Source organism: Aotus nancymaae, unplaced genomic scaffold (assembly GCF_030222135.1).
Source record: "Aotus nancymaae isolate 86718 unplaced genomic scaffold, 86718_ANA_hifiasm-v0.15.2.pri h1tg000006l, whole genome shotgun sequence".
NCBI classification, from domain to species: Eukaryota; Metazoa; Chordata; class Mammalia; order Primates; family Aotidae; genus Aotus; species Aotus nancymaae.
This window is the reverse complement of record NW_026988417.1, coordinates 37726964-37751748: the sequence shown is the minus strand read 5'-3', so window position 1 is coordinate 37751748 and position 24785 is coordinate 37726964. Positions and strand designations below refer to the sequence as shown.

General features: G+C 42.9%; 1 protein-coding gene and 1 long non-coding RNA gene across 2 annotated transcripts in view; one reads left to right on the top strand and one right to left on the bottom strand.

Annotated features, from left to right (window-relative positions):
• FAM114A1 (family with sequence similarity 114 member A1) overlaps positions 1-24785 on the bottom strand; it is an 83677-nt gene that overhangs the window by 23924 nt on the left and 34968 nt on the right. The window contains exons 4-7 of the mRNA XM_064366368.1: positions 18532-18645; positions 18298-18404; positions 14880-15014; positions 7576-7728 (exon numbers count right to left, since the gene is read on the bottom strand). Coding sequence (XP_064222438.1) covers positions 7576-7728; positions 14880-15014; positions 18298-18404; positions 18532-18645 — 509 coding nt within the window. The remainder of the gene's footprint in view (positions 1-7575; positions 7729-14879; positions 15015-18297; positions 18405-18531; positions 18646-24785) is intronic.
• The window catches only part of LOC135270629 (uncharacterized), a 33963-nt gene that overhangs the window by 4238 nt on the left and 4940 nt on the right, over positions 1-24785 (top strand). The gene's annotated exons all lie outside the window — the stretch shown is intronic.

Here is a 24785-nt window from a genome sequence, read left to right as displayed (position 1 = left end):
CTTCTCATTAATAACGTTTACATTCAGTGGTCCCCAGTTTTCCCAGGACTGAAGTGATTCATGGTGTAGGAGGTATCGCTGGGTTGAATGTTCGCTTGATGCATATTAACTGTGCAACTTGGGGCACGTTAGATAAGCTCTCTGGGTCTCAGTTTTCTCATGTTTAAGGTGAGATTCTTTGTGGAGTAAACGAGATAGAAAATGTGAAGTACATTGTGCAACAGCACACAGTAGGTGCTACATAAATGGTGGTGGTAGCTCTTCTATCACAGTGGTTGAAAACGCAGTTCGACATCAACCCTGAAGTCAAATATCAGTTCTTTACTTACTATGACCTTCAAGTAACTTACGTAAGTTGTTTCGGAAGGTCAGCTTCCTTATCTGTAAAACGGAAACTAATTGCATCTAACTTATAAGGTTGTTTCGAGGGTGAAATGAAGTAATCTACTTAAAATACTTATAGTGATGCTCAAAACTTATAAATATACATGCATACCCATGTAAACATAAACAAATAAGCATTCTACAGATGCACATGCATACTTGCTAAATGTCAGTTATCATACTGGGGTTACAAAAATGCATAAGACACATTTTTCTTCTCCACCATCTTGCAGTCTAAAGGATGAGGCTGTGTCAACCAAACGACCCTGACAGTCATGGGAGGAGGGCACAGTGGAAGGAGGAAGGGCACTGTCCTTCCCCCTTGGGGAACTGAGAGGGCACACACTGGGAGGACTTCACAGAGGAGGTGACCCTGGGACTGATGTCATCCCTGCTCACTGTTTTCAGAGCCTCTCTTTTGAAACTATCCTCTGTGCATGGTTAAAAATTATTTTACAGGCCAGGTGTGGTGGCTCACCCTTGTAATCCCCAGCACTTTGGGAGGCTGAGGCGGGAGGATCACTTGAGCCCAGGAGTTTGAGGCCAGCTTAGGCAACATAGTGAGATCCCCATCTCTATAAAAAATCTTAAGAAAATTAGCCAGGCATGGTGGTGCACGCCTGTGGTCCCGCTTGTTCAAGAGGCTGAGGTGAGAGGATTGCTTGAGCCCAGGAGTTTGAGGCTTCAGTGCATGATTGTGCCCCTGCATTCCAGCAGGATCCTGCCTCCAGTATGTACATATATTTGTATAGATGGCCATTCATTCTCTGAAGATTTATTTGCACTTCCAAAATGGTAAGCGTGGGGAAGGCACCATATAAAATATTAATTATAAGTATAAAGTAGTAAAGTTTTATTGTTTCATTCTGCAGGTCAAACTCTTGCTCTGGAGAGAAAGCCAGCAGTGGAGCCGCAGTCCTCTTTGGAATAAGTTTTAATATTCATTATGGTAATAGATGAGCACATCAGGATAAATGAGAGAGGTAGAGAGAGCATCTGAAATACCAGGGCACCATTTTCCTAAAGGTTGCTAAAGCACATTGCCAGGGCCTAATGCAGCCAGCGCGGCGGCCCTGGGAGGAAGCTCTGCAGGAAGTCATCAACACAAAACCCATTAGCGCGGAGTTCAGCAGGTGGAAGTCAACATGCACAGCCCAATGGCTGCATGCCACTGCTTTCTGCCCTGACCTTCTCAGACTCTTCATTTCAGCTCGCACACTCACGTTTGGGTGTCGGGGTCCCAGATGAGCATCAGTGTATTCTTAGGCTTCAGATCTATTGTCTAAACAGCAGTTTTCTAACATTCATCAATGAGTAAATGTGTTTGAATACCATGCTTAGTGAAGAGGTATGCAGACCCGTGGAACATTTTGGTTTGCCCATGTCTTCCGGTAGATGGCAACATCCAGAAGGGAAAGCACTGGGGTTTTCCGTTTGGGGCACCCCGGGAATGGTTCTCTTCAGCAAAGCAGTCTTTTGTCGGCGTCTTTGTACTACAGCATCTCTTCTGCTTTCTCCTAGTTCACTGCATTATGCCAAGGCCATGTGCATTGGATCTTTAGTTCAGTCCAATAACAAATAAGACATAATCACGCGCTCCTCCATAAATAATTGTGGAATGCTGACTATATGCTTGGCACCATGCTAAGTGTTGTCCAGGACACAGAGTAGACAGATTGTCTTATAAATCTTTTCCTTGAAAGGAGGTGTGTGCTGCCATTGTAAAGATTTTTGTTTACTATTTCTAAATATGCAGCATAATGGCGATGAAAATGATTAGTTTTTCTTTTCTTTTCTTTTTTGTTTTTTCTGAGACAGGGTCTCACTCTGTCCCCCAGGCTGGAGTGCAGTGGTGCAATCTTGGCATACTGGAACCTCCACCTCCCAGGTTCAAGTGATTCTTCTGCCTCAGCCTTCTGAGTAGCTGGGACTACAGGTACACGCCATCACACTCAGCTAATTTTTATATATTTTTTTATAGAGACAGGATTTCCTGTGTTGCAGGCTGGTCTCAAATTCCTGATCTCAAGTGATCCGCCTACCTTGGCCTCCCAAAGTGTTGGGAATACAGGTGTGAGCCATCGTGCCTGGCCAAAAATGGTTAGTTTATCTTTAACCTTTATCAAATAACCACATCACTATGCCTGTTGTCACCCTAGAATCAATCTAGTAAAATAGTGATAATAATTCCTTATATTTCCATGATGGGGTCTGAGTTTCAGCCAAGGGACTGTCAGCAGAGATGATGTGCATCATTTCTGGGCCAAGGTTTTAAAACATGGCAGTGCCCTCTCTGCAGTTTCTCTCCTTACGCTGATGCGATTCAGAAGACAGTAAGGCCTCAGAGGATGGGGAAATCCAACACTGCCTTTAGGCTTCGACACAGGGGAGTCTCCAGGCCCAAGAAATGGCCCCATCAGAGCCAATACCTCCCTTCTAGAACACTCTCCAGGTCACCAAAGCTTCCCTCTCCCAGCCTGCAAAGAACTCTTCCCTAGGCTGTGCTCTTAAAAGTGAGATGGTGCCACTGGCTGTGTATCCCTTGGCCCAAGGGATCGATGGCTGAGAGGTGGCTGCTTACAGGGGGTGTGGGTGGAGCTTGAACTAAGGCATCCTCCCACAGGCACATAACGTTCCCTGAGGTGAGAGATAGAGCTGCACATAGGAGGTGGGCAGGCTGAAGGGGAGTGTAGAAATTTGAGGAGTCTGGGAATTCGAATGGGAACTTGGCCTTCCAGGTCGTTATGCAAGTATATTTGTCAAGGTAACAAGACAGGATACATTTGCTTTAACAGTCTGTTTCTAAAGTTCTTTAGCTTTTTAATTTTTATTATTTTTGAGACAATCTCATTCTGTTGCCCCCACTGCGATCTCAGCTCATTACAACCTCTGCCTCCCAGGTTCAAGCGATTCTTGTGCCTCAGCCTCCCAAGTAGCTGGGATTACAGGCATGTGCCATCACACCTGGCTAATTTTTGTATTTTCAGTAGAGATGTGGTTTCGCCATGATGGCCAGGCTGGTCTTGAACTTCTGGCCTCAGATGATCTACCTGCCTTGGCCTCCCAAAGTGCTGGGATTACAGGTGTGAGCCACTGAGCCCAGCCAGCTCAACCAGTTTTGCATCTACTTAGGCCCAGGCGTGTACCACCATGCCTGGCTAGTTTTTGTATTGTTAGTTGAGACAGGGTTTTGCCATGTTGATCAGGCTGGTCTTGAACCCTGGTCTCAAGTGATCCGCCCACCTCAGCCTCCTAAAGTGCTGGGATTACAGGTATAAGCCACTGTGCCTGGCCCAATAGTTCTTTAACTTTTAAATATTTGGCATGTGTAGGGTTGCCAGATAAAATACAGGACGCCCAGCTAAGCTTGAATTTCAGATAAACAGTGAATATTTTCTTCATATAATTGTGTGTCCCAAATATTGCATGAGACATATTTACACTGAAAAAGTATTCATTGTTCATTTAAAGTTAAAATTTAACAGTCATCTTGTATTTTTGTTCACGACATCTGACAACCCCAGTCTAAGCCTCCATTTGTTTTCTTGCTGGAGACCTGTGTACATTGGAACGGGTCTGGCGGAGTCACAAGATGGACACAGCCTGGTTCCTGAATTCCTAATTGCAGGAATGCTGCCCGCTGACCAGGCACTCCTATCTTGGACTATTACAGGAGTGAAGAATAACTCTTACTGTTTTTGACCCATATATTTGTAGGACTATTTATTACAGTACCCGGTTAACTAAGTCAAGGCAAACATTTATGTTCCTTACTATGAATATCACAAAAACCTCCGGCTAGGGAAAGAACCCAGAGTTTATGGAGGCAATGGGCAAACTGTGCCCTCCAAGGGCCAAACCTTCTTCCCAGAAACTAAGTCCTTTGGGGCTCCTTTCCAGGGGCCTGGGGCTGTTTCACGGCTGAGAGCTGTGATGGAAGCCACCACAATGGAATCATTCTCCGCCATGATATCTTGTAACTTTTTTTTTTTACACCAGGACCTTGCTCCCCTGTGATATTTTAAATAATAACAGCAAATATACATGACATAAGGCATATAAAAATCAAATGTCATAACATGTGTACACTGAATGCTTACTTAAGTGCGTGTTAGTCATGCTGCTACTACTAACTTTGTGTGGATCATCTCACTTAATTCTGTTAATAATTCGGTGAGGTACGTTTTATTACTCAAGTTTCATAGATAAGGAGATTGAGGTAAGAGGCTTCCAAAATCATACAGCTTTTGCGTGGTGTTTAATTAAATAATGTCTGACTCCAGACTTTGCTTTTGTAAGGAAAAATGTGTTCTTTCATGGAGAACTGCATTTTCTTCTTCGTTTTTTTTTTTGAGATGGAGTCTTTCTCTGTCGTCCAGGCTGGAGTGCAGTGGCATGACCTTGACTCACTGCAACCTCTGCCTCCTGGGTTCAAATGATTCTCCTGCCTCAGCCTCCTGAGTAGCTGGGATTACAGGCTTCTGCCACCATGCCCAGCTTTTTTTTTTAATTTTTATTTTTAGTAGAGACAGGTTTTCATCATGTTGGCCAGGCTGGTCTTGAACTCCTGACCTCAGGTGATCTGCCCACCTCAGCCTCCCTAAGTGCTGGGATTAAGGCGTGAGCCAACATGCCCGACTGAGAACTGCATTTTTTAGGGCACATCTTACTGGACTATAGGATTCTGAATTTATGGGAGCAATTTTATGTCTGTGAATTTTAAAGGGCTGGTAACAATGCAAAGTCATTCTTGTCAATAGTCACGTGAATGAATTCTGTGCAATGTGAGGATAACCTCCCCAATGTGGAAAAGCAGGTTTGTGTCTGCTGGCACATTCATATTTCTTTTTTTTTTTTTTAATTTTACTTAAGTTCTGGGGTACATGTGCAGGACGTGCAGGTTTGTTACATAGGTATACATATGCCACGGTGGTTAGCTGCACCCATCAACCCATCATCCACATTAGGTATTTCTCCTAATGCTGTCCCTGCCCTTGCCCCCCACCCACTGACAGGGCCCAGAGTGTGATGTTCCCTCCCTGTGCCCATATATTCTCATTGTTTGACTTCACTTATGAGTGAGAACATGCAGTGTTTGGTTTTCTGTTCTTGTGTTACTTTGCTGAGAATGATAGTTTCCAGCTTCATTCATGTCCCTGCAAAGGACATGAGCTCATTCTTTTTTATGGCTGCATAGTATTCTATGGTGTATCGCCACATTCATATTTCTACATCCTTTACTCCATACACATTTGTGCTTCTTTGGCTTTTCCTTTGAATCATTTATAACATCTGCCTGGTTCTCTGAATTAATTAATGAGCTAAATAAATTATTTAACATGGGTCATTTTGTATTTGTATGAGAGTCCCAATTTTGCCTTTTTTTTGAAAATTATTCTTGAACAGTTTTAACCACAAGACGCAGGGGACAATGTCTCCATCCCATTTGGTTCTTGGTTGCCTGTTATGTGGCAGATGTTGCCTTTTTCTGATTAGACAGGCATCAAGAATGGCTCCAAGTCTAAACATAAGAAGATAAGGTCTAGGGAGAGTAAAAAAACTACTTCTCCATTCTAAGGCTCACTGCCAAAGTGAGCTTCCTGTCTGGGGATCTGCCCCTCCTCAGCGAATGTCACTATGGCCCCTCCCTCTCCGGAGGTCCGGAGGGTACTTGGCCTTCACTAGAAAACCACCTCAGAGTTGCTGGTTGTGGTGGCTCACGCCTGTAATCCCAGCACTTTGGGAGGCCAAGGTGGGTGGATCATCTGAGGTCAGGAATTCGAGATCAGCCTGGCCAACATGGAGAAACTCTGTCTCTACTAAAAATACAAAAAAAAAAAAAAAAAAAAAAAATTAGCTGGGCATTGTGGCAGTTGCCTGTAATCTCAGCTGCTTCAGAGGCTGAGGCAAGAGAATTGCTTAAACTTGGGAGTCGGAGGTTGCAGAGATTGCGCCACTGCACTCTAGCCTGGGTAACAGAGCAGGACTGCATCTCAAAAAAAAAAAAGAAAAGAAAAGAAAAGAAGAAAACCACCCCAGAGCACAGTCAGCCTGATATCCACAAAAAAACAGCTACATAAATAGTTAAATAAGTTAACTGTTTTATGGTATTTAGAATAGTGGCTATATAAGTGTCATGTAAGTGCTAGCTAAACACACACACACACACACACACACACACGCACTCCATTGTAGATACTTTAAGGGAAAAAAATCATCAGCCCCTGCTGACTTTGCTAGTCATCTTTTATTTTCCTGGGATCAAGTGGGGAAATGTGAATGTGCAGGGCCATTGGGTAAGCTGGGTTTCCCAGGTGTCTATATGGGAGCAGTCCCTAATAGAACTTACCCTTCAGTAGGATGAGCCTGCCCTTTGTGGCCGAGGTGTCCTAACAAGATGGCTGAATAAATAACAATATAACCCATATGACAAAATATATTAAAACCCTGCAGTTTAAAAGAAACATCAAGTGCTCTGTTTGCATTGGGTAGGAATGAAGATGTGGGCTGGCAGGGCATCTCAGACCTGGATACTTCGTCACCAAAGGGAGGCAGAGGGCCAGAAGCCTGACAGTCACATTTCTGAGCAGTCTTTTGCATCATCATGAGGTGGGGGGATAGTGGTGGCTCTTACTGTGCCGGGCTTCTTGGGGCTGGGGTGGGGTAATAGCTTGGCGTAGGACAGAGAAGAGATTAAATGGAGCTTGAGTATCATCACATTGTACAGTATTTGTGATCTTAGCATAAAAATGAGGCTCTAAAAATGAGATTTTTTTTCTTTTCTTTTTTTTTTTTTCAATACAGAGCCTCCCTCTGTCGCCCAGGCTGGAGTGCAGTGTCATGATTTCGGCTCACTGCAACTCTCGGCTCACTGCAACCCTTGCCTCCCAGGTTCAAGCAATTCTCCTGCTTCAGCCTCCCGAGTAGCTGGGACTACAGGTGCCTGCCACCATGCCTGGCTAATTTTTGTATTTTTAGTAAAGATGGGATTTCACAATATTGGCCAGACTGGTCTTGAACTCCTGACCTTGTGATCCGCCTGCCTCAGCCTCCCAAAGTGCTGGGGTTACAGGCATGAGCCACTGTGCCCGGCCAAAATGAGATCTTTTAATGGCTGATTTTCCAGTTTCTTTCATGCTTAAGCAAACACACTACTAAACATGCTATTTCAAATGAGTAGTGCAGAGGTACCTTGCTTTCACTTTCATTGGACAGAATTTCCAGGGCCTCCAGGTGTGATAAACCTTGGTATTCATCAAACAGCATCCCATAGTGCGCACTTCTCTCCACTGTGAGCTGCTGTGCCAGTCTCTGCTTCTCTTTCTCCTTAGCTTCCCTTAACATCTGCAGAAATACACAATGTTTGTACTCTGGATATATATTTAAAAGCACCATTTCCTGTGTAAGACATCGGAGAGGTGGGGAGGACTGACTCTGTATTGCAGAAGGGGAGATTCTGGTCACTTTGGAATTTCTACAAAATGATATTTTTGATTGATGCTACTGATAACTTTTACATCATATCCTACTTTGCATTTTACATGTTCATTACGTGAAAAGCAAAACAAAGCAAAAATTCTTTGGCTGGGAATAAACTGGAAAGGAACACATCAAAAGCTTTAACAGTGGCTTCCACTAAAGCGTTTCCCATGTGTGTCATTCACTTTCTTATTTTGTTTTATTTTATTTTATTGAGATGGAGTCTCGCTCTGTTGCTCAGGCTAGAGTACAGTGGTACGACCTCGGCTCCCTGCAACCTCTGCCTCCGGATTCAAGCGATTCTTGTGCCTCAGCCTCCCGAGGAGCTGGGACTACAGACCCTTGCCACCATGCCCAGTGAATTTTTGTATTTTTTGGTAGAGACAGGGTTTCACCAGTTGGCCAGACTGGTCTTAAACTCCTGACCTCAAGTGATCTGGCTGCCTTGGCCTCTCAATGTGCTAGGATTACAGGTGTGAGCCACTGCACCTGGCCAATTTTCTTATTTTCTAAAGTCCCCAAATTTTCTATTATGAGCAAGTTTTATGTATGCTTGGAAAGTTGAATCTCTTATGACAGTGTTAACTCCTGTACCTATACAGGCTTCAAAGCAGAAATAAGCTGGTCTGATTTGTTCTAAGTTATTATATATATAACATATATATTACATATATAACATATTATATAAAAAATATTATATATTTTTTTTCAAAAAAATTTTTTTTTGAGACAGAATTTTGCTCTTGTTGCCCAGGCTGGAGTGCAATGGTGCGATCTTGGCTCACTGCAACCTCTGCCTCCTGGGTTCAAGTGATTCTCCTGCCTCAGCAACTTGAGTAGCTGAGATTACAGGTGCACCCCCCACCACGCCCAGCTAATTTTTTGTGTTTTTAGTAGAGACAGGTTTCACCATGTTGGCCAGGCTGGTCTTGAACTCCTGACCTCAGGTGATCTGCCTGCCTTGGCCTCCCAAAGTGCTAGGATTACAGGCATGAGCCACTGTGCCCAGCCAAATTATTAGATTTTTAAAATTTTGTGTGTGTGATTATTACATTTCCTCAATTTAAAAATTAATAAATATAAACTCATAATGTATTTGTCATGAGATACTGCGATTAAGAATATTAGTTTATTAGCTTAGGGCTAGGCGTGGTGGCTCACACCTGTAATTCCAGCACTTTGGGAGGCCGAGGTGGGCAGATCACTTGAGGTCAGGAGTTTAAGACCAGCCTGGCTAATGGTGAAACCTCGTCTCTACTAAGAATACAAAAATTAGCTGGGCATGTTGGTACACGTCTGTAATCCCAGCTACTTAGGAGGCTGAGGCAGGAGAATCGCTTGAACATGGGAGATGGAGGTTGCAGTGAGCTGAGATGGCACCACGGCACTTCAGCCTGGGTGACAGAGCAAGACTCCGTCTTAAAACAATAACACAAAAAAGTATATTAGCTTATTGATTCTTAGGCTAGTTTCCAGAAATATGACTGTGAACCAAATTTCCTCTCCCCATTATTTTTTGTTGGTTAACTAAAATGACAACACATAAACACAAGTTCCATCAGTTACTCCCAATTTCCTGCACTTGCGTTCTTTGATTCTAAGCATCTTTTATGTGATTCCTCATTAAGTTTACTGAGGCATTATGTTTATGGGGTTTTTTAATTTCTGTGGAGAGCACTGTAAAGACACTGGCCACCACCACAAGGTCACAGGGGAAGAGACCTGAAGAAAAGATTGTGGTTTTTATTGTGTGCCAGTAAAACAATCAGCCTCATCTCCTTTTGGGTTCTCAAGGTTGTCTGCCAAGAACCCACTGGGCTGCAGAGAGAATTCTCTCTCCTGTCTGTCTTTAAGATGAAATTAGTACAGACTCTGAAATTTAAAGTTTTTCAAAGAACCCAATGAAACCATCACTGGAAAATTTTAACACCGGCAATAAAAACTAACTACCCCCACTGATCTCAGGGCTTGGTGGTAAATAAAATAACAAAGTAACACTGAAATAATTTCCTTTCTCTTTTTTTGAGACAGAGTCTTACTCTGTCACCCAGTCTGGAGTGCAGTGGCGCCATCTCGGCTCACTGCAACCTGCACCCCCCGGGTTCCAGCAATTCTCCTGCCTCAGCCTCCCGAGTAGCTGGGATTACAGGTGCCTGTCACTGCACCAGGATTATTATTATTATTTTTTTTAGTAGAGACAGGGTTTCAACATCTTGGCCAGGCTGGTCTTGAACTCTTGACGTAGTAATCCACCTGCCTTGGCCTCCCAAAGTGCTGGGATTATAGGTGTGAGCCACCATGCCTGGCCATCACTTCCTTTCTTTACACCAGCTTCCACCTCTGAATCTGGGCTTTGGGAGAGAGGAAAGAAGGGATAAAATTGAAGAGAAAGGGAAAGGGTCACTCTGGAATGATGCGGATTCACTCAAAACTGGGGAGTAGGCCAGGTGAGGTGGCTCACACCCGTAATTCTGCACTTTGGGAGGCAAAGGTGGGCAGATCACCAGGTCAGGAGTTTGAGACCAGCCTGGCCAATATGGTGAAACCCTGTCTCTACTAAAAATACAAAATATTAGCCAGGCATGGTGGCAGGTGGCCAAATCCCAGCTACTCAGGAGGCTGAGGCAGGAGAATTGCTTGAACCTGGGAAGTGGAGGTTGCAGTAAGCAGAGATCATGCCACTGCACTTCAGCCTGGGCAACAGAGTAAGACTGTGTCTCAAAAACAAAAACAACAAATCTGGGAAGTGAAATCAAAGATGCCTAAGGGATAACCAGCTTGACAAGGGATGCTGGTTCTATTTTCCCTCTGGAAAAGAAAAGGAAGTGGGTTTCAATAGCAGGGAGTGATCCTGGCCAGGAAGAATTCCTGACTCAGGGAAGCTATGGAACTCCCTGTCACCATGTTATTTAAACACTATTCCCTGTGCTTGGCTGGGTGCGGTGGCTCACGCCTGTAATCCCAGCACTTTGGGAGGCTGAGGTGGGCAGTTCACCTGAGGTCAGGAGTTCAGGACCAGCCTGGCCAACATGGTGAAAGCCCATCCTACTAAAAATACAAAAATTAGCCGGGCATGGTGCTGCACACCTGTAATTCCAGCTACTCAGGAGGCTGAGGCAGGAGAATCACTTGAACCCAGGAGGCGGAGGTTGCAGTAAGCTGAGATTGTGCTACCGCACTCCAGCCTGGGTAACAGAATGAAGCTCTGTCTCGAAAAAAAGAAAGAAAGAAAGAAAAATAAAAGAAAAGAAAAATAAAGAAAGAGTATTCCCTGGACTACCGGGATAAAAACACGTGAGTAATTTAGGTAGAGCATACATGCACACTCCTGGTTCCTAGAGTTCTGTATTTCTTTAGTGTGTAAAGGAAAAATATAACAGACTTCCCTGTTTCAGCTGTGTGAGCTACGTCCTTCCAGTCGTCCGAAAGACCTTGGAGCCATCCCTGACAACTCCTTTTATCTCATAGCTCACATTCACTCCAACAGGAGATCTGGAACTATCTTCAAATTATACCGGGAATCAGCCATTCCTCACTGTCTACAAGGTCTCCATGGTGCCTGGGGCCACCGTCATAGCTTGTTTAGATAACAGCAATTGACACTGCAATTGCCTCCAGTGGAGGGTGTGAGAGTGCAACCCGAATACCTCCCACCTCGCTACTCCCGAGAGCACAAATGCTGGACTTCGAAATCCAGCCTTCAGCCCCCGACAGCTCCTCCCTGCCAATCACAGGTGCAGCAGGGCACTAAGGCAGACCTTTACTGAAAGATGAGGTCTCCTTTATCAGCAGCGTTTGGCTGATGGGCTTTCCCATGGCTTCGCCCAGCCTTTCCTTTAGGACACTTCCACCCATTCTTCTCTCCCTCTTCCCTTCTTGGTCTAATGGTTCTCTCAGCCTTCCTGGGCTCCCTCCCCATTTTCTCTCACACAAGCACTTCCCCTAATGAAATCCTTGCATGTTTAAGCCCATCTTGGTGTCTGTTTCTGGGAGTCCCTAGACAGATACACATTCTAACCAAGTCTCCCTGCCTTGGTCCTCCCAGTCAATTTTTACACAGGAACTAGAGTGATCTTGTTAAAGCACAAAGCAGATTTTGTCACTTAGTTTCTCAAAATGCTACAATGGTTTCCCCATTTCATGAACAGTAGAACCCAAGGTCCTTACAAATGTCCGCCGTGATCTGCTGTTGCCACTCCCCACCACCACTGTGGTGTCCTCTTCAACAACTCTCACCCGGAGCTCATGCCTCCCCATCACCGGCATCCTGCTGTTCCGTGTTCATACCAGACACTCCTGCCTCAGGGCCTTTGCATGAGTTCCCCCTCTGCCTGGAACAAGCTTTACTCAAATTCCTGCACGGCCAACCCTCTCATCAGCTTCAAGTATTTGCTCACATGTCATCATCTGCCCAAGCCCCCTCACTATCCTACTTAGCACTCGGCCTGCCCCTCACACCCACATTCCTGATCACCTCTTCCTATTCTACTCTGGCTTTTTCCCATGGCACTCATCTCTTTCTCGAAAACTAGATAATGTCTGTTTGTCTCTTCTCATTAAAACAAAAGCTCTTTAAGAGTAAGAGTTCTTATCCATTTTGGCTACTAATGTATCCCAAGTGCTTGAAATAGTGTCTGGAACAGAGTTAACATCCAAAATGCATTTGTGGATGAATGGATGGATGAAAAATCCCTGTTTCGAGGGAGGTTAACGTCAGTAGTGTTGTGATGATCCAGTTTACACAGGCCATGTGAATTATAGGTGCAACGCTCAGGTATGCCCCAGAAGGTTCCGTATCATACTCCCTGCCATAATGGTTCAGATGTGTGATTAAAAAAAAACACATTGCAGATGGCTAGTGTGGTTCTTGGGTGACATATTTCTAAGAGCATTGCTACTGACAATTTATGGGCAGTGCTACTTTTTAACAGATTGCAAGCAGATGTGATAAAAATTGTGACAGTGGCACAAAAGTTATGATAATCTGGGAAACTAACCTAGTCCAATTCTTCATTTTATAGCCAAAGAAGCCATAGAATTAGCCAGTCTTTGGATCTAGTCTCATTTTTTCCATCTTATCACTATCTTAACTTGAATTAAATATGTATGTGTATATACACACATACACATATGTTTGCATGTATGTATGTGTGTATAAAAATACATATACAGATTAGGTTGGGTGTGGTGGCTCACACCTATAATCAGAGCACTTTGGGAGAATGAGGCCAGCATGGTGAAACTCCGTCTCTAATAAAAATACAAAAATTAGCTGGGCATGATGGCATGTGCCTGTAGTCCTAGCTACTCGAGAGGCTGAGGCGCTTGAACCCAGGAGGCAGAAGTTGCAGTGAGATGAAATATATATATATAAATATTACGGCAACCATATTCCTATATACTCATCAAATATCCTTTTCCTTTCAGACACACAGCTAACCTATCTCTATGTCTCAGCCCTCTTCAGTTGAGTTGGGTGGTCTATGTGATAAGTCTTGGCCAATGATATGAGGGTGAAAGTGATGTATGCCATTTCCTGGCCTAGTCCTCAACTGGCCCACATTGCCTTCCACATCCCCTCTCTGTGAAGCTGAAAGTAAGGATTTCAAGATGATGGAGCCAGAAGACGTGGGGTCAGAAGTGAGCTCCCCATGAGAGCCCCCTGGGACAGAGCCTCCTGTGTGAGCAGGAATGTTCATTCACGCTGCACTTTGTGGGAGTGAAAGGTAAACCTTTTTGTTCTAAGTCACACTGATACTTGGGGGTGACTGTTCTTTTATGACATCTAGTGTTAACGACCTAACTAATACTAACCTATTTTCTTTATTAAGGAGCAGGAGGGTGACATCTAGATGATCCTGCAAAGTCCCTACCTGGACTATAACATCAGAGTGGTCCTACTTGGGTTATTCCAAAAGAGACAAGAAAAAATAGCCTAAAACAAAAGCTTCTGAGGGTTGCCATGAACATATTCTCAGTGACAGTTGTTCATGAAGGCAACCTTCATGGGTTCCTAGTACCCAGTCCTGCCTGTGACATTTACAAAATCCACTGCTGCGTCAGCTGCCTCTGATTCAGGAAAGCACAGAGACCTTGTGTATCAGTCTCAGGGAGGAGGCAGACTGGGGCATGCCTGCACTGTGGGGTAACCTGGGCATGTTCACTGGAAGAGCAAGTTTAATGTTAGAGTCCAATGTTGAAAATAAGACAAATATTATTTGTATAAGTAACTCGCTTAAGGTCACGAAGCTAGTAAGTGGTAGAGATGAGATGCATACAATGGCATAAGTGGGTCATCTTCAAGAAATTCTAATATTAAGTGAATTAAGCAAGGTAAAAGAATGTCTTTAGTATGCCACTGGGTTGAAAAAGTATGTGAGGGCCGGGCGCGGTGGCTCACGCCTGTAATCCCAGCACTTTAGGAGGCCGAGGCGGGTGGATCACGAGGTCAAGAGATCGAGACCATCCTGGTCAACATGGTGAAACCCCATCTCTACTAAAAATACAAAAAATTAGCTGGGTATGGTGGCGCGTGCCTGTAATCCCAGCTACTCAGGAGGCTGAGGCAGGAGAATTGCCTGAACCCAGGAGACAGAGGTTGCAGTGAGCCGAGATCGTGCCATTGCACTCCAGCCTGGGTAACAAGAGCACAACTCTGTCTCAAAAAAAAAAAAAAAAAAGAGAAAGTATGTGTGTATTTGTGTGTATGTCTATCCAGATGCATACATATACACTTACATATCTGTATATTTATGTATAGCTGCATCTGTATATCTACATCCATATCTATATGCTGTCTCTGATAGAATCCTTAAGAAGCTGTTAACAGTGGTTGTCTCCTCTGAGGAATTAAGTGGCTGGGAAAACAGGGATATTAGAAGCTCCATTTTCACTCTCTGCTCGTTGATTCCATTTGCTTTGAATCACGTGCTTTAAATTAGCTATTCAAAAGGATAAAGAAAAATTTATTTACTTTATTGACTGAAAGAAAAAATTGCAAAACTATGTAATCCAACCTGAGACAAGGAAACGGTTCTCTCCATGAGCGTCTTGGTCCGCTTAAAGCCTGGGTCACTTTCTGCAAGGACATTCATGGTTTTCTTGCCGATGAATTCCAACGCATCAAGACCTCCAGTTAAGACGCTTTTACCCTGCAGATGAGATAACTGCATGAGATTAGATTTTTAGGTTTTGCTGTTTCGCAGCAGTCAGCAACTCCTAGGTAACTGGCACTATCTTCAAATATTAAAATCAATATAAAGTCACAATTTTTTCTCATCAGGAGATTTATCATCCATTTAATCCTATTTTCTTTTCCTTGGAAAAGCATATGTTATATAATTTGTAGGACATATAATGTTACTAAAAAGTGATGCTTTGAAAAAAACCAAAGCACATAAAATAAAATTAATTCCACAAAGGGATTAATTTTACTGGCTCTCTGTGTATAAGTAGATGTGTATCTAAGACATACAATTAACAGGTGACCCAATTGCTATTTCTGTTTAAAATTTTTTTAACCCAAGTCACAGAGTTGCTTGGAGCAGTCTATTAAAATGTCAAATAGTCCGGCTAATTTAGGGAATTCTTTAACCTAGGGCCCTGGAGGGTAAGACCCTCAGGCTGTTTCAGATAGTTCCTGCATACTTTCCGAAACTAGCAATAACCGCCTATTATTAATCTGGGAAACTAACCTAGCCCAATTCTTAAAATTCATATATTCATGAAATAAGACAGGTTGATTTCCTTGTACTTCTGGATTTAGAAACTGGTCTATTATATAGTTATCCTCCCACAAATCTCTTTATCAGTCATTGTTTCCTTTTTTTTTGAGATAGTCTCTCTCTGCCGCCAGGCTGGAGTGCAGTGGCGTAATCTTGGCTCACTGCAACCTCCACCTCCTGGGTTCAAGCGGTTCTCCTGCCTCAGCCTCCTGAGTAGCTGAGACTACAGGTGTGCGCCACCATGCCCAGCTAATTGTTTTGTATTTTTAGTAGAGACGGGGTTTCACCATGTTGGCCAGCATGGTCTTGATCTCTTGACCTCGTGATCCACCTGCCTTGGCCTCCCAAAGTTCTGGGATTAAAGGCGTGAGCCACTGCACCCGGCCCATTGTTTCCTTTTTTAAAAAATTAAAATAACCTAGACTTATTCACATAAACTATTCAAGTGAACAGAACTGTGTACGTTTCTTTGCAACTCTTCATACATACACTCCAACTGTATAACTGCAATTATAATATGCATACATCTGTGTTTTTTCCCACCGTACATACAAATGACATAAATTGTATTTTATTATGATATTATTATCGATTTGCATTTTCCAAGCTTCATGATTATCATTTAAATAAAAATACTGGCCGGGCGCGGTGGCTCAAGCCTGTAATCCCAGCACTTTGGGAGGCCGAGGCGGGTGGATCACGAGGTCGAGAGATCGAGGCCATCCTGGTCAACATTGTGAAACCCCATCTCTATTAATACAAAAAAATTAGCTGGGCACGGTGGCGCGTGCCTGTAATCCCAGCTACTCGGGAGGCTGAGGCAGGAGAATTGCCTGAACCCAGGAGGCGGAGGTTGCGGTGAGCCGAGATCGCGCCATTGCACTCCAGCCTGGGTAACAAGAGCGAGACTCCGTCTCAAAAAAAAAAAAAAAAAAAAAATTTAATTTTGTAGAATTAATATACTTTATCTTCATCTTGGGCATGTAGACTTTGTTTTTAGATTTGGGATCCAACCAGTAATCACACTATAAATCAGATTTTTCAGTGTGCATACTTCCGGGGGATGATGGGATTGCAGCAATTCGCACTCCTGCATAATTTGATTGAGTGCCTGCTAATGTCCTACAAGAGATTATTTTATTGAGAATAAAATGGTGGAAGTTAGGACACAGGGATTTGTGTAAAGACAGACCTGGAGGGGCAGCGTCTGGAACTTGGGAAAAAGGGGTCAAGAAGGTTGGAGAGAACATGGAAAAGAATGTGAGGCTGCTGAAGACAAACGCAGAGTGTCCTCTTGGTAGCTCAGACAGGCGGTGGATTCATTCCTTACACTGGAGATACTGAAAGAGCTCCATTCATCTCCCATCCTACAACCCACCCCCCAGAGGGATGATTGACTTGTATTGCTATTTGACTTCTAAGACAGATTTGCTGCTCCTCCTTCACCCCACCCCAGTCTAGAGGTCCTCAAACAGCAAGGAGAAGAGCAGTTATTTTCTATATTTCTGTCATGTACTGACCCCAAAGTCTGCGTGAGATACTCTCTTGTTTGTCCACAGCCTTCGTCTCTTTCCGAATTACATTGTGTTTATCTGTTCAGTCGCCTCGGTCCTCTGGGATAATGTGCCCTCTGAAGGCTAATCATATTTGTCTTGTTGTTTTTCTTTTAATGAATGAATGAATGAATAAATGGGACACAAGCCATATTTTTAGAAAAACTAGTTAGTTCTATGTAGTAAGAAATAAACCTTCACGTCTGTAATCCCAGCACTTTGGGAGGCCAAGGTAGGCAGATCTCCTGAGGGCAGGAGTTCAAGACCAGCCTGGCCAACATGGTGAAACCCCATCTCTACTAAAAATACAAAAATTAGCTGGGTATGGTGGTGAGCACCTGTAAGCCCAGCTACTCAGGAGGCTGAGGTGGGAGAATTGCTTGAACCAGGAAGGGAAAGGTTGCAGGAAGCTGAGATTGTGCCACTGCACTCCAGCCTGGCTGACAGAGTGAGACTCCATCTCAAAAACAAAAACAAAAACAAAAACAAAAAAAACAAAAACAAAAATCCTTTGCTCCCTGACCCTGAGGACCAGCTAGTTGCCTTATCTCAGTTGAGGTGTCTCCCTTTTTTCATTACTCACCAATATTTTGCTGCTAATATTGAGCTTCTTTTAAGAGGCAGGCAGGGATGCGGGGGGAGGTGGGGGGATACACTTAGGGTGATATGAGGAAGAGGAAGGGTGGGAATGGAGAGGTAGGGATGAGGGAAGAATGCTGGTCTCTGGAAACACTTCAGAAACATATTTGGCCTGTTTTTCTTGTCTTGTAACTAGTACTTTTTAATGATTTTTCAAATGTAGGGATAAGATAAACAGAGCATTTAGGAATAACAGCTGTCCCAGCTCTGACAAAGAGTTCTCTCTCTCCGCAACCAGAGACTGTCCTTGCCGCAGCTGGAAAGGACACTGTTAAATCAGACTGAAAAATGTTCCTTCCAAACAGCTCTTTTAAACATAAAATATATTTCATTTTGCCCTTATTATTTTGGATCCAAGGTTACATCTACTTTGTAGCAGAAAACATAAAAAAAACATAATCCAAAGTTCTGAGCAAGGCCATCTTTTCTCTGATGTATCTAGGTCACTGGTAAATGGAAATATCAAAAGAAGGCCCTGGGAAATGCAGGGGAAAGGGAGGCAGCAGCCAGCGACTCACTGTGTTTTGAACCACATTGGTGATGGCAGACAGCATCCCCCGAGAGGCTGATGAAGGGGAAGTGGGTGGGCTTTCTGCAGAGCCCTGATCTGTGGCCACGTCTGTTACTAAAGGGAAAAAAGAAAATCCTTTGAGAGTCCATGTTGCTGATCTGAACTTGGAAACCCTCTGATTATGTACATGGTGTAATAAAGCCCAAGTCCTAGAACCACCCTGAGGAGACACATCACTCACTTTCAGGGACCCCATTTTCAGTATCTGGTTGGGCCCCTTCAGAAGATCCAGAATTTACACTGTGAATCCGTAGAGTGGCCCCTGCTTTTTCCTTGACCGCTGTCAGTCCATGACCTATTGGGAAATAAAAATATGGTCTATGGATACATTAGAATTCCACAGTCTGCAAATCCTCCAGCTAATCTTACGAAGCTGTTTTAAGTTGTAGAAGTACATCCTTTTTTTTTTTTTTTCTGAGACGGAGCCTGGCTCCGTCACCAGGATGGACGTCAGTGGCACCATCTTGGCTCACTGCAACCTCCGCCTCCCAGGTTCAAGAGATTCTCTTGCCTCAGCCTCCCAAGCAGCTGGGATTACAGATTAGCGCCAGTATGCCCGGCTAATTTTTGTACTTTTAGTTGAGACGGGGTTTCTCTAAATGTTGGCCAGGCTGGTCTTGAACTCCTGACCTCAGGTGATCAGCCCGCCTTGGCAAAGTGCTGGGATTACAGGCGTGAGCCACCATGCTTGGCCTATAGTAGTACATCCTGGGCCAGGCAAGGGTGCCTGTAATCCCAGCACTTTGGGAGGCGGAGGCGGGTGGATCATGAGGTCAGAAGTTGAAGACCAGCCTAGCCAAGATGGTGAAATCTCGTCTCTACTTAAAATACAAAAATTAGCTGATCGTGGTGGCATGTGCCTGTAATCCCAGCTACTCGGGAGGCTGAGGCAGGAGAATTGCTTGAACCCAGGTGACAGAGGTTGCAGTGAGCTAAGATCTCGCCACTGCACTCCAGCCTTGGCGATAGAGTGACTCTCCATCTCAAAAAAAAAAAAAAAGTACATCCTGATTGAAAGAAAGAGGAATCCCTGCTCCCTGAAATGTGGGTTCCAATATGAGCTCAGTTTCACCCCTACCTTGTTGCATGACCTTGGAGAAGTTACCTAGCCGCTCTGTGACTCAGTTTCCCCACTGAGTCATTGTGAAGCTCAAATGAGATACACACAGGTAGAGTGCTCCCAGATGCTTCACTGTTTGCTTTTGCTTCTCACACAACCTAGCCATCAACCTGAGATTCTAAGCTCAACACACTGTCTTTGTATAGTGTACCTGTCTCATCCTCTTTGTCTTTTGTAAGCTCCTTACGAAAGATATTCTTCATTCATGTTTTGATTCCTTGCAGGCTTAGCACATTGCATACGATCAATTAACATTGGTTGGATTGAAATCAGCTGAGCTTCAGAATTTTTTTTTATTTAAAGATTATTTTATTTACATAAACCAATAAAAGGAGAAAGTCAAAATGAAGAACCATTTTTAACCCCAAGAAAAATGTCACAGGTTTCATGTGGCCTTGTTTATTATTACAAGACCCATGAGGTCATATTTTGTGATTAAGTGTATCCAGGTTGATGGACTGTTAAATCTCTTATGCAAACACAGTTTTCAAGAGAACAAATGCGATCCTTTAAAATAGGCATATGCGTAGTTTCCAATAACAAATATACATTGTCTCAAAGTTATAGGTCAACAGTCACATTAGATAACTGTGAAAACAAACCTTTACTTATTAGGAAAGCTTTTGACTCTTTTTAGTAAACTGATTTTGACAGAAAATTAGCTTCATTTGCACAGGGGCTAGGGGTGGGACAGCAAGGGGTGGGGAGGTTGGGAGGGAGAACACTGGGAGAAATGCCTGATGTAGGTGACGGGGGTGGGGGCGGGGGGAGACAAGTAAACCACCATGGCATGTGTGTAGCTATGCAACGATCCTGCAAGATCTGCACCTGTACCCCAGAACTTAAAGTACAATTAAAAAAAAAAAGGGAAATATGCCAAAAAAAGTTGATAGTTTGAAACTATGGACCACAAGTTTCAATGGTCTTATGAAAGCTTTGAATGAACAAGTTGTGGATACAAGTGCTTTTGATAAGTAGAGCTAGTTAGCCATGATCCATTGTGTAAAAAGATTAAAGGGAAAAGTTAGAGAATATTTACCAACCAATTACTGCAACATTAAAGTAAGTCTTTTTTCTGTATCTTGTGCAGACATTAAAATGTCTTTTTTCCGTATCCTGCTTTTTTCTGTATCTTCTGCAGAATGTTTATTAAAAGCATTAGGCATTCTTTTAGGCATGGAGAGTGAAGGTTCTGGAGCCAATATCCCCAAATCAAAGGCAAGTCAGTGGAGAAACCAGGGAGGCCACCCAATAGCCCTGATAGTTGTCTTAAACGATAATGATATAAACCAGCTTTAACAGTAGTCAGGCAGGTGAAAGGCGCAGGTTTTACTCCATCTGAGCAGGGACAATACATATGTGCCCCAGAGTCTGGCACAGTGGTTACTCAATAACTATTTGGTAAATACAGAGCTGACCTTCCTATCTACATGGAAAAACCCCAACCTTTGACCTGTTAGAGACATAGTCTGGTCTACATTTTATTCTGAAGAGATTTTCCTCTCTTTGAGGCCTCCATGATGAGCTATAGCTTTTCTGAGTTGTCAAACCCACTGAAGGAATGAATAGCCTACTGACGGTCCTAAGTGGCTCTTTGACTTCTCGAAGGAGAAAGAGCATAGGCTGCCATCATCACAGTACTCCCCACCTGCTGAGAACTCACAGAGAAAATGAAAGATTTCTCTAGGGACCTGGGCAACCTCAGGTTGCTAAAACACAAGGCAGTAATATGAGGAAAAACATCCCAAGTCCCAACAGAATTTGAGAGCTAGCTAGAACCACATAGTCTTAGAAGGCACTGTTAAATAACCAGTTGTCCATTTCCTGAATAAGAAAGGGGAAGACATGGATGACTCCCAGACCTAAAGAGTAGTATTTTAGCAACTGAAACCTTATTCATCCGAGTGACCTTAACATAAACAAGGCACTGGTATTTAACAATATAGAAAGAATTATGTCCAATGGAAATCACCTATCATTATACACTACCTAGAAAACCCTGAAACTTAAACACTATTGACAACTGTAATTACATATAGAAATATGTGTTTATATTCATGGGCAGATCATTAGACACAGTTCAAATTAATTACTTGAAAAAATAAAGGTGTATTGTGTTACTTGAAAAAATAAAGGTGTACTGTGACTGCTAAGGCTTGAATTAATTATCTCTAGTTTCCAGTGAATTTCAAGTATTTCAAAGGAAACTGAAGTTTCAATAACACATTTAAGTTAGAGGATAGAATAGCTAGCTCTTTTACATACTGAGTCCATCTTCCTTGCCATTAAAAAAAAATATATATATACACATACACATTTTTCGAAGGCTAGCTGTGGTGGCTCACACCTGTAATCCCAGCACTTTGGGAGGCTGAGGCGGTGGGATCACGAGGTCAAGAGATCAAGACCATCCTGGTCAACATGGTGAAACCCCATTTCTACTAAAAATACAAAAATCAGCTGGGTATGGTGGCGCGTACCTGTAGTCCCAGCTACTATGGAGGCTGAGACAGGAGAATCGCTTGAACCTGGGAGGTGGAGGTTGCGGTGAGCCGAGATTGGGCCACTGCACTCCAGCCTGGAGACAGAGTTATTGTGGGCAGAGCACAGTTATTTGCACCTCACAATAACTCAGTGGAGAAATATATATATATATTCCAAAAGGAAATAATGTGTCTCCAAATCTCAACCTATGATTCTCATGTAGATTTCTGAGAGCCAAAATCAAGGAAAAAAAATGAGGCCAAGAAGGCTGGGAGGCACCATCTTATCCGTCTTCTTTGCTTAAGCCCGCAAGAAAGATGATTACACATCCTTCCCTGAGACTGTTTCAGGAAATAATGAACCTTATATTCATTATCTCTTCTTTCGCCTTCTCCATCCCTTGCAGGTTAGGACAATGTCTGGTTCTTTCTGCAGGAAGAACGGCTTCTCGCCATCTCAGAACATAAACCATCACAGATATGCATGTATAAGCTGCCTCTAGAAAAATCACTTTGTTTCTAGAAGGAAATATGATTTTATATGCATATAAATGGGATCTATCAGTTTAACAGACATGAAAATAGGCTGCTATTCCATCTACATTTTCTTATTAACAATTCTTTTTCTGAATTTTTTATTAGGGAATGTACCCTTTTACTGTATTCTACTAGAAATATAAAGTTCAGCTTAAAAAAAAAGAAACAAAAAAAGTAATATAAAGTTTAGCTTTATATTTATGTACGAGCTATAATTTTTCATGGCTAAGGTTTAGACACGGTGCCACACCTTACTCCAAAGAGTAACCTCTAAAACTTTACTTAGTGTGACATCTAGTGCCCAGAACAAGAAAACAATAATATAAAGTCACTGTTGCCTTTTGAGTGATTCATCTCCAGAAGTACTGACTAGGACCTAGCAATAAGAGAAAAACAACAAATATGGATAATACTATAGGGTAAAGTTCACAGATTAATTTCTTTGCATGTCATCCCAAACCCCAAATATCCTCAAAATCTGAAACCCCTCTAAATTTCATCTAAAGATGGAATATCCTCTACTCTTTGGCTCATTGCAATAAAAGAAGGTGACTGCTGCAAAGAAGATGAGAATGTTGTACAAATGCTGTGATAACATATCATTTTAAAATAAATGCCAAACGACTGGCTGGTGTTTAATTTACTACCTATGCTCAAATGGAAAAGACCTTAAACTTAGGAGTTAGGGCCTTGTGGGGGATTTCTGCTCCTATCTTATTAGCTGTGTGATGCTGGTGAGCCTCTGCCCTGAGCAGAGGCTCTGCTGCTGTGCTTTCTCTGAAAGGAGGATTATCTACCTCTCAGAGTTTTGTGAGGTTATTGAGAAGAAAGATGTGAAAGCTCCGCTACGGCCAACATGTATTGAGCACTTCCTATGTCCTAACACTGTACTAAATATTTTTAGTATCTCATTTAATCTTCTCAACATCCTCATGAGGTAAGGGATATTAGTATACTCATTTCACAACCGAGAAAACGGACACCTGGTGAGGTGAAATCACTTTCCCAAGGTCCTAAAGCCAATAAATGACAAAGGCAGGATTCCAACTCAGTCCTTCTGATTCTAGAACTCACATGTGTAATCACTATGTTATGTTAAGAAAGTTTTATGTGCCATTTATCATTGATTAAATGTCATTTTAATCCCATTTCTATACCTCCTTGGAAATCAGATCCTTGGTTTGGAGCTTCCTACTTTTTAAAACACTGTTGTTTTCTAAAATGCACTTGGCTTACCTCACCTTGACCAAAGAACAAGGTGAAGGTCACCTGACTCTAACCCTGACTCTAACCCTCTCCCCGCCAACTGTGTCTAGTGATGGCATAGCTTAGTGATTTTAGGGTCATCCCTGTGCTGTGCAGGCTGCGTTCTCAAGACACCATGTAGGGTTATCTTACACATCCACTTTGATTTTTTTCTTCCCCCAAAGCACTGTGATTTTTTATGAAGCCATCTTCTTTTGAATTCCACCAAGATCAAAAAGCCATTCAAGGGAAGTCTCTCCTCTTTCAGGAAAGATGAAAAAATTGGCTAGTTATTTGAAATAATTCAAGATGAAATAATTTGAAAAAAGAATATGCTGGGCCAGGCATGGTGGCTCACGCCTGTAATCCCAGCTCTTTGGGAGGCCAAAGTAGGCAGATCACCTGAGGTCAGGAAGTTCAAGACCAGCCTGGGCAACATGGTGAAACCCCATCTCTACTAAAAATACAAAAATTAGCCAGGCGTGGTGGCAGGTGTCTGTAATCCCAGCTACTTGGAAGGCTGAGGCAGGAGAATCCCTTGAATCCAGGAGGCAGAGGTTGCAGTGAGCTGAGATTGCACCACTGCACTCCAGCCTAGGCGACAGAGCCAGACTCTAACTCCGTCTCAAAAAAAAAGAAAAAAGAAAAAAGAATATGCTGGGAAGTTCTTTCTGACCAAGTGGTAACTTAGGGAAGCAACAGCAGTTCTATGCAGCAACCTGGATGACTGGGTACCTCAATGGGTATTTTCTATCAGTCCCATATGTTAAAGGATCTCAAGAGGGGCACACGCTGACTCATTAGGAAGGTTTCTCTCCTTTAGCTTGTTTTATTTTTAAAATACAACATTTCCTTCTTTTTCTTTTTTAACTTTCTCTTTTTTCTTCTTTTTAAATAATGAATATATTAAAAAGAAACTTTTAAAAATCCCATTGTATCATGTCCCTGATATATCTGGTCGCATGTTTACTCCAGATTTTTTGTATGTGTGTGGTAAAATGCACATGACATATATTTTATCATCCTTTTTTTTTTTGTTAAATTGAGACA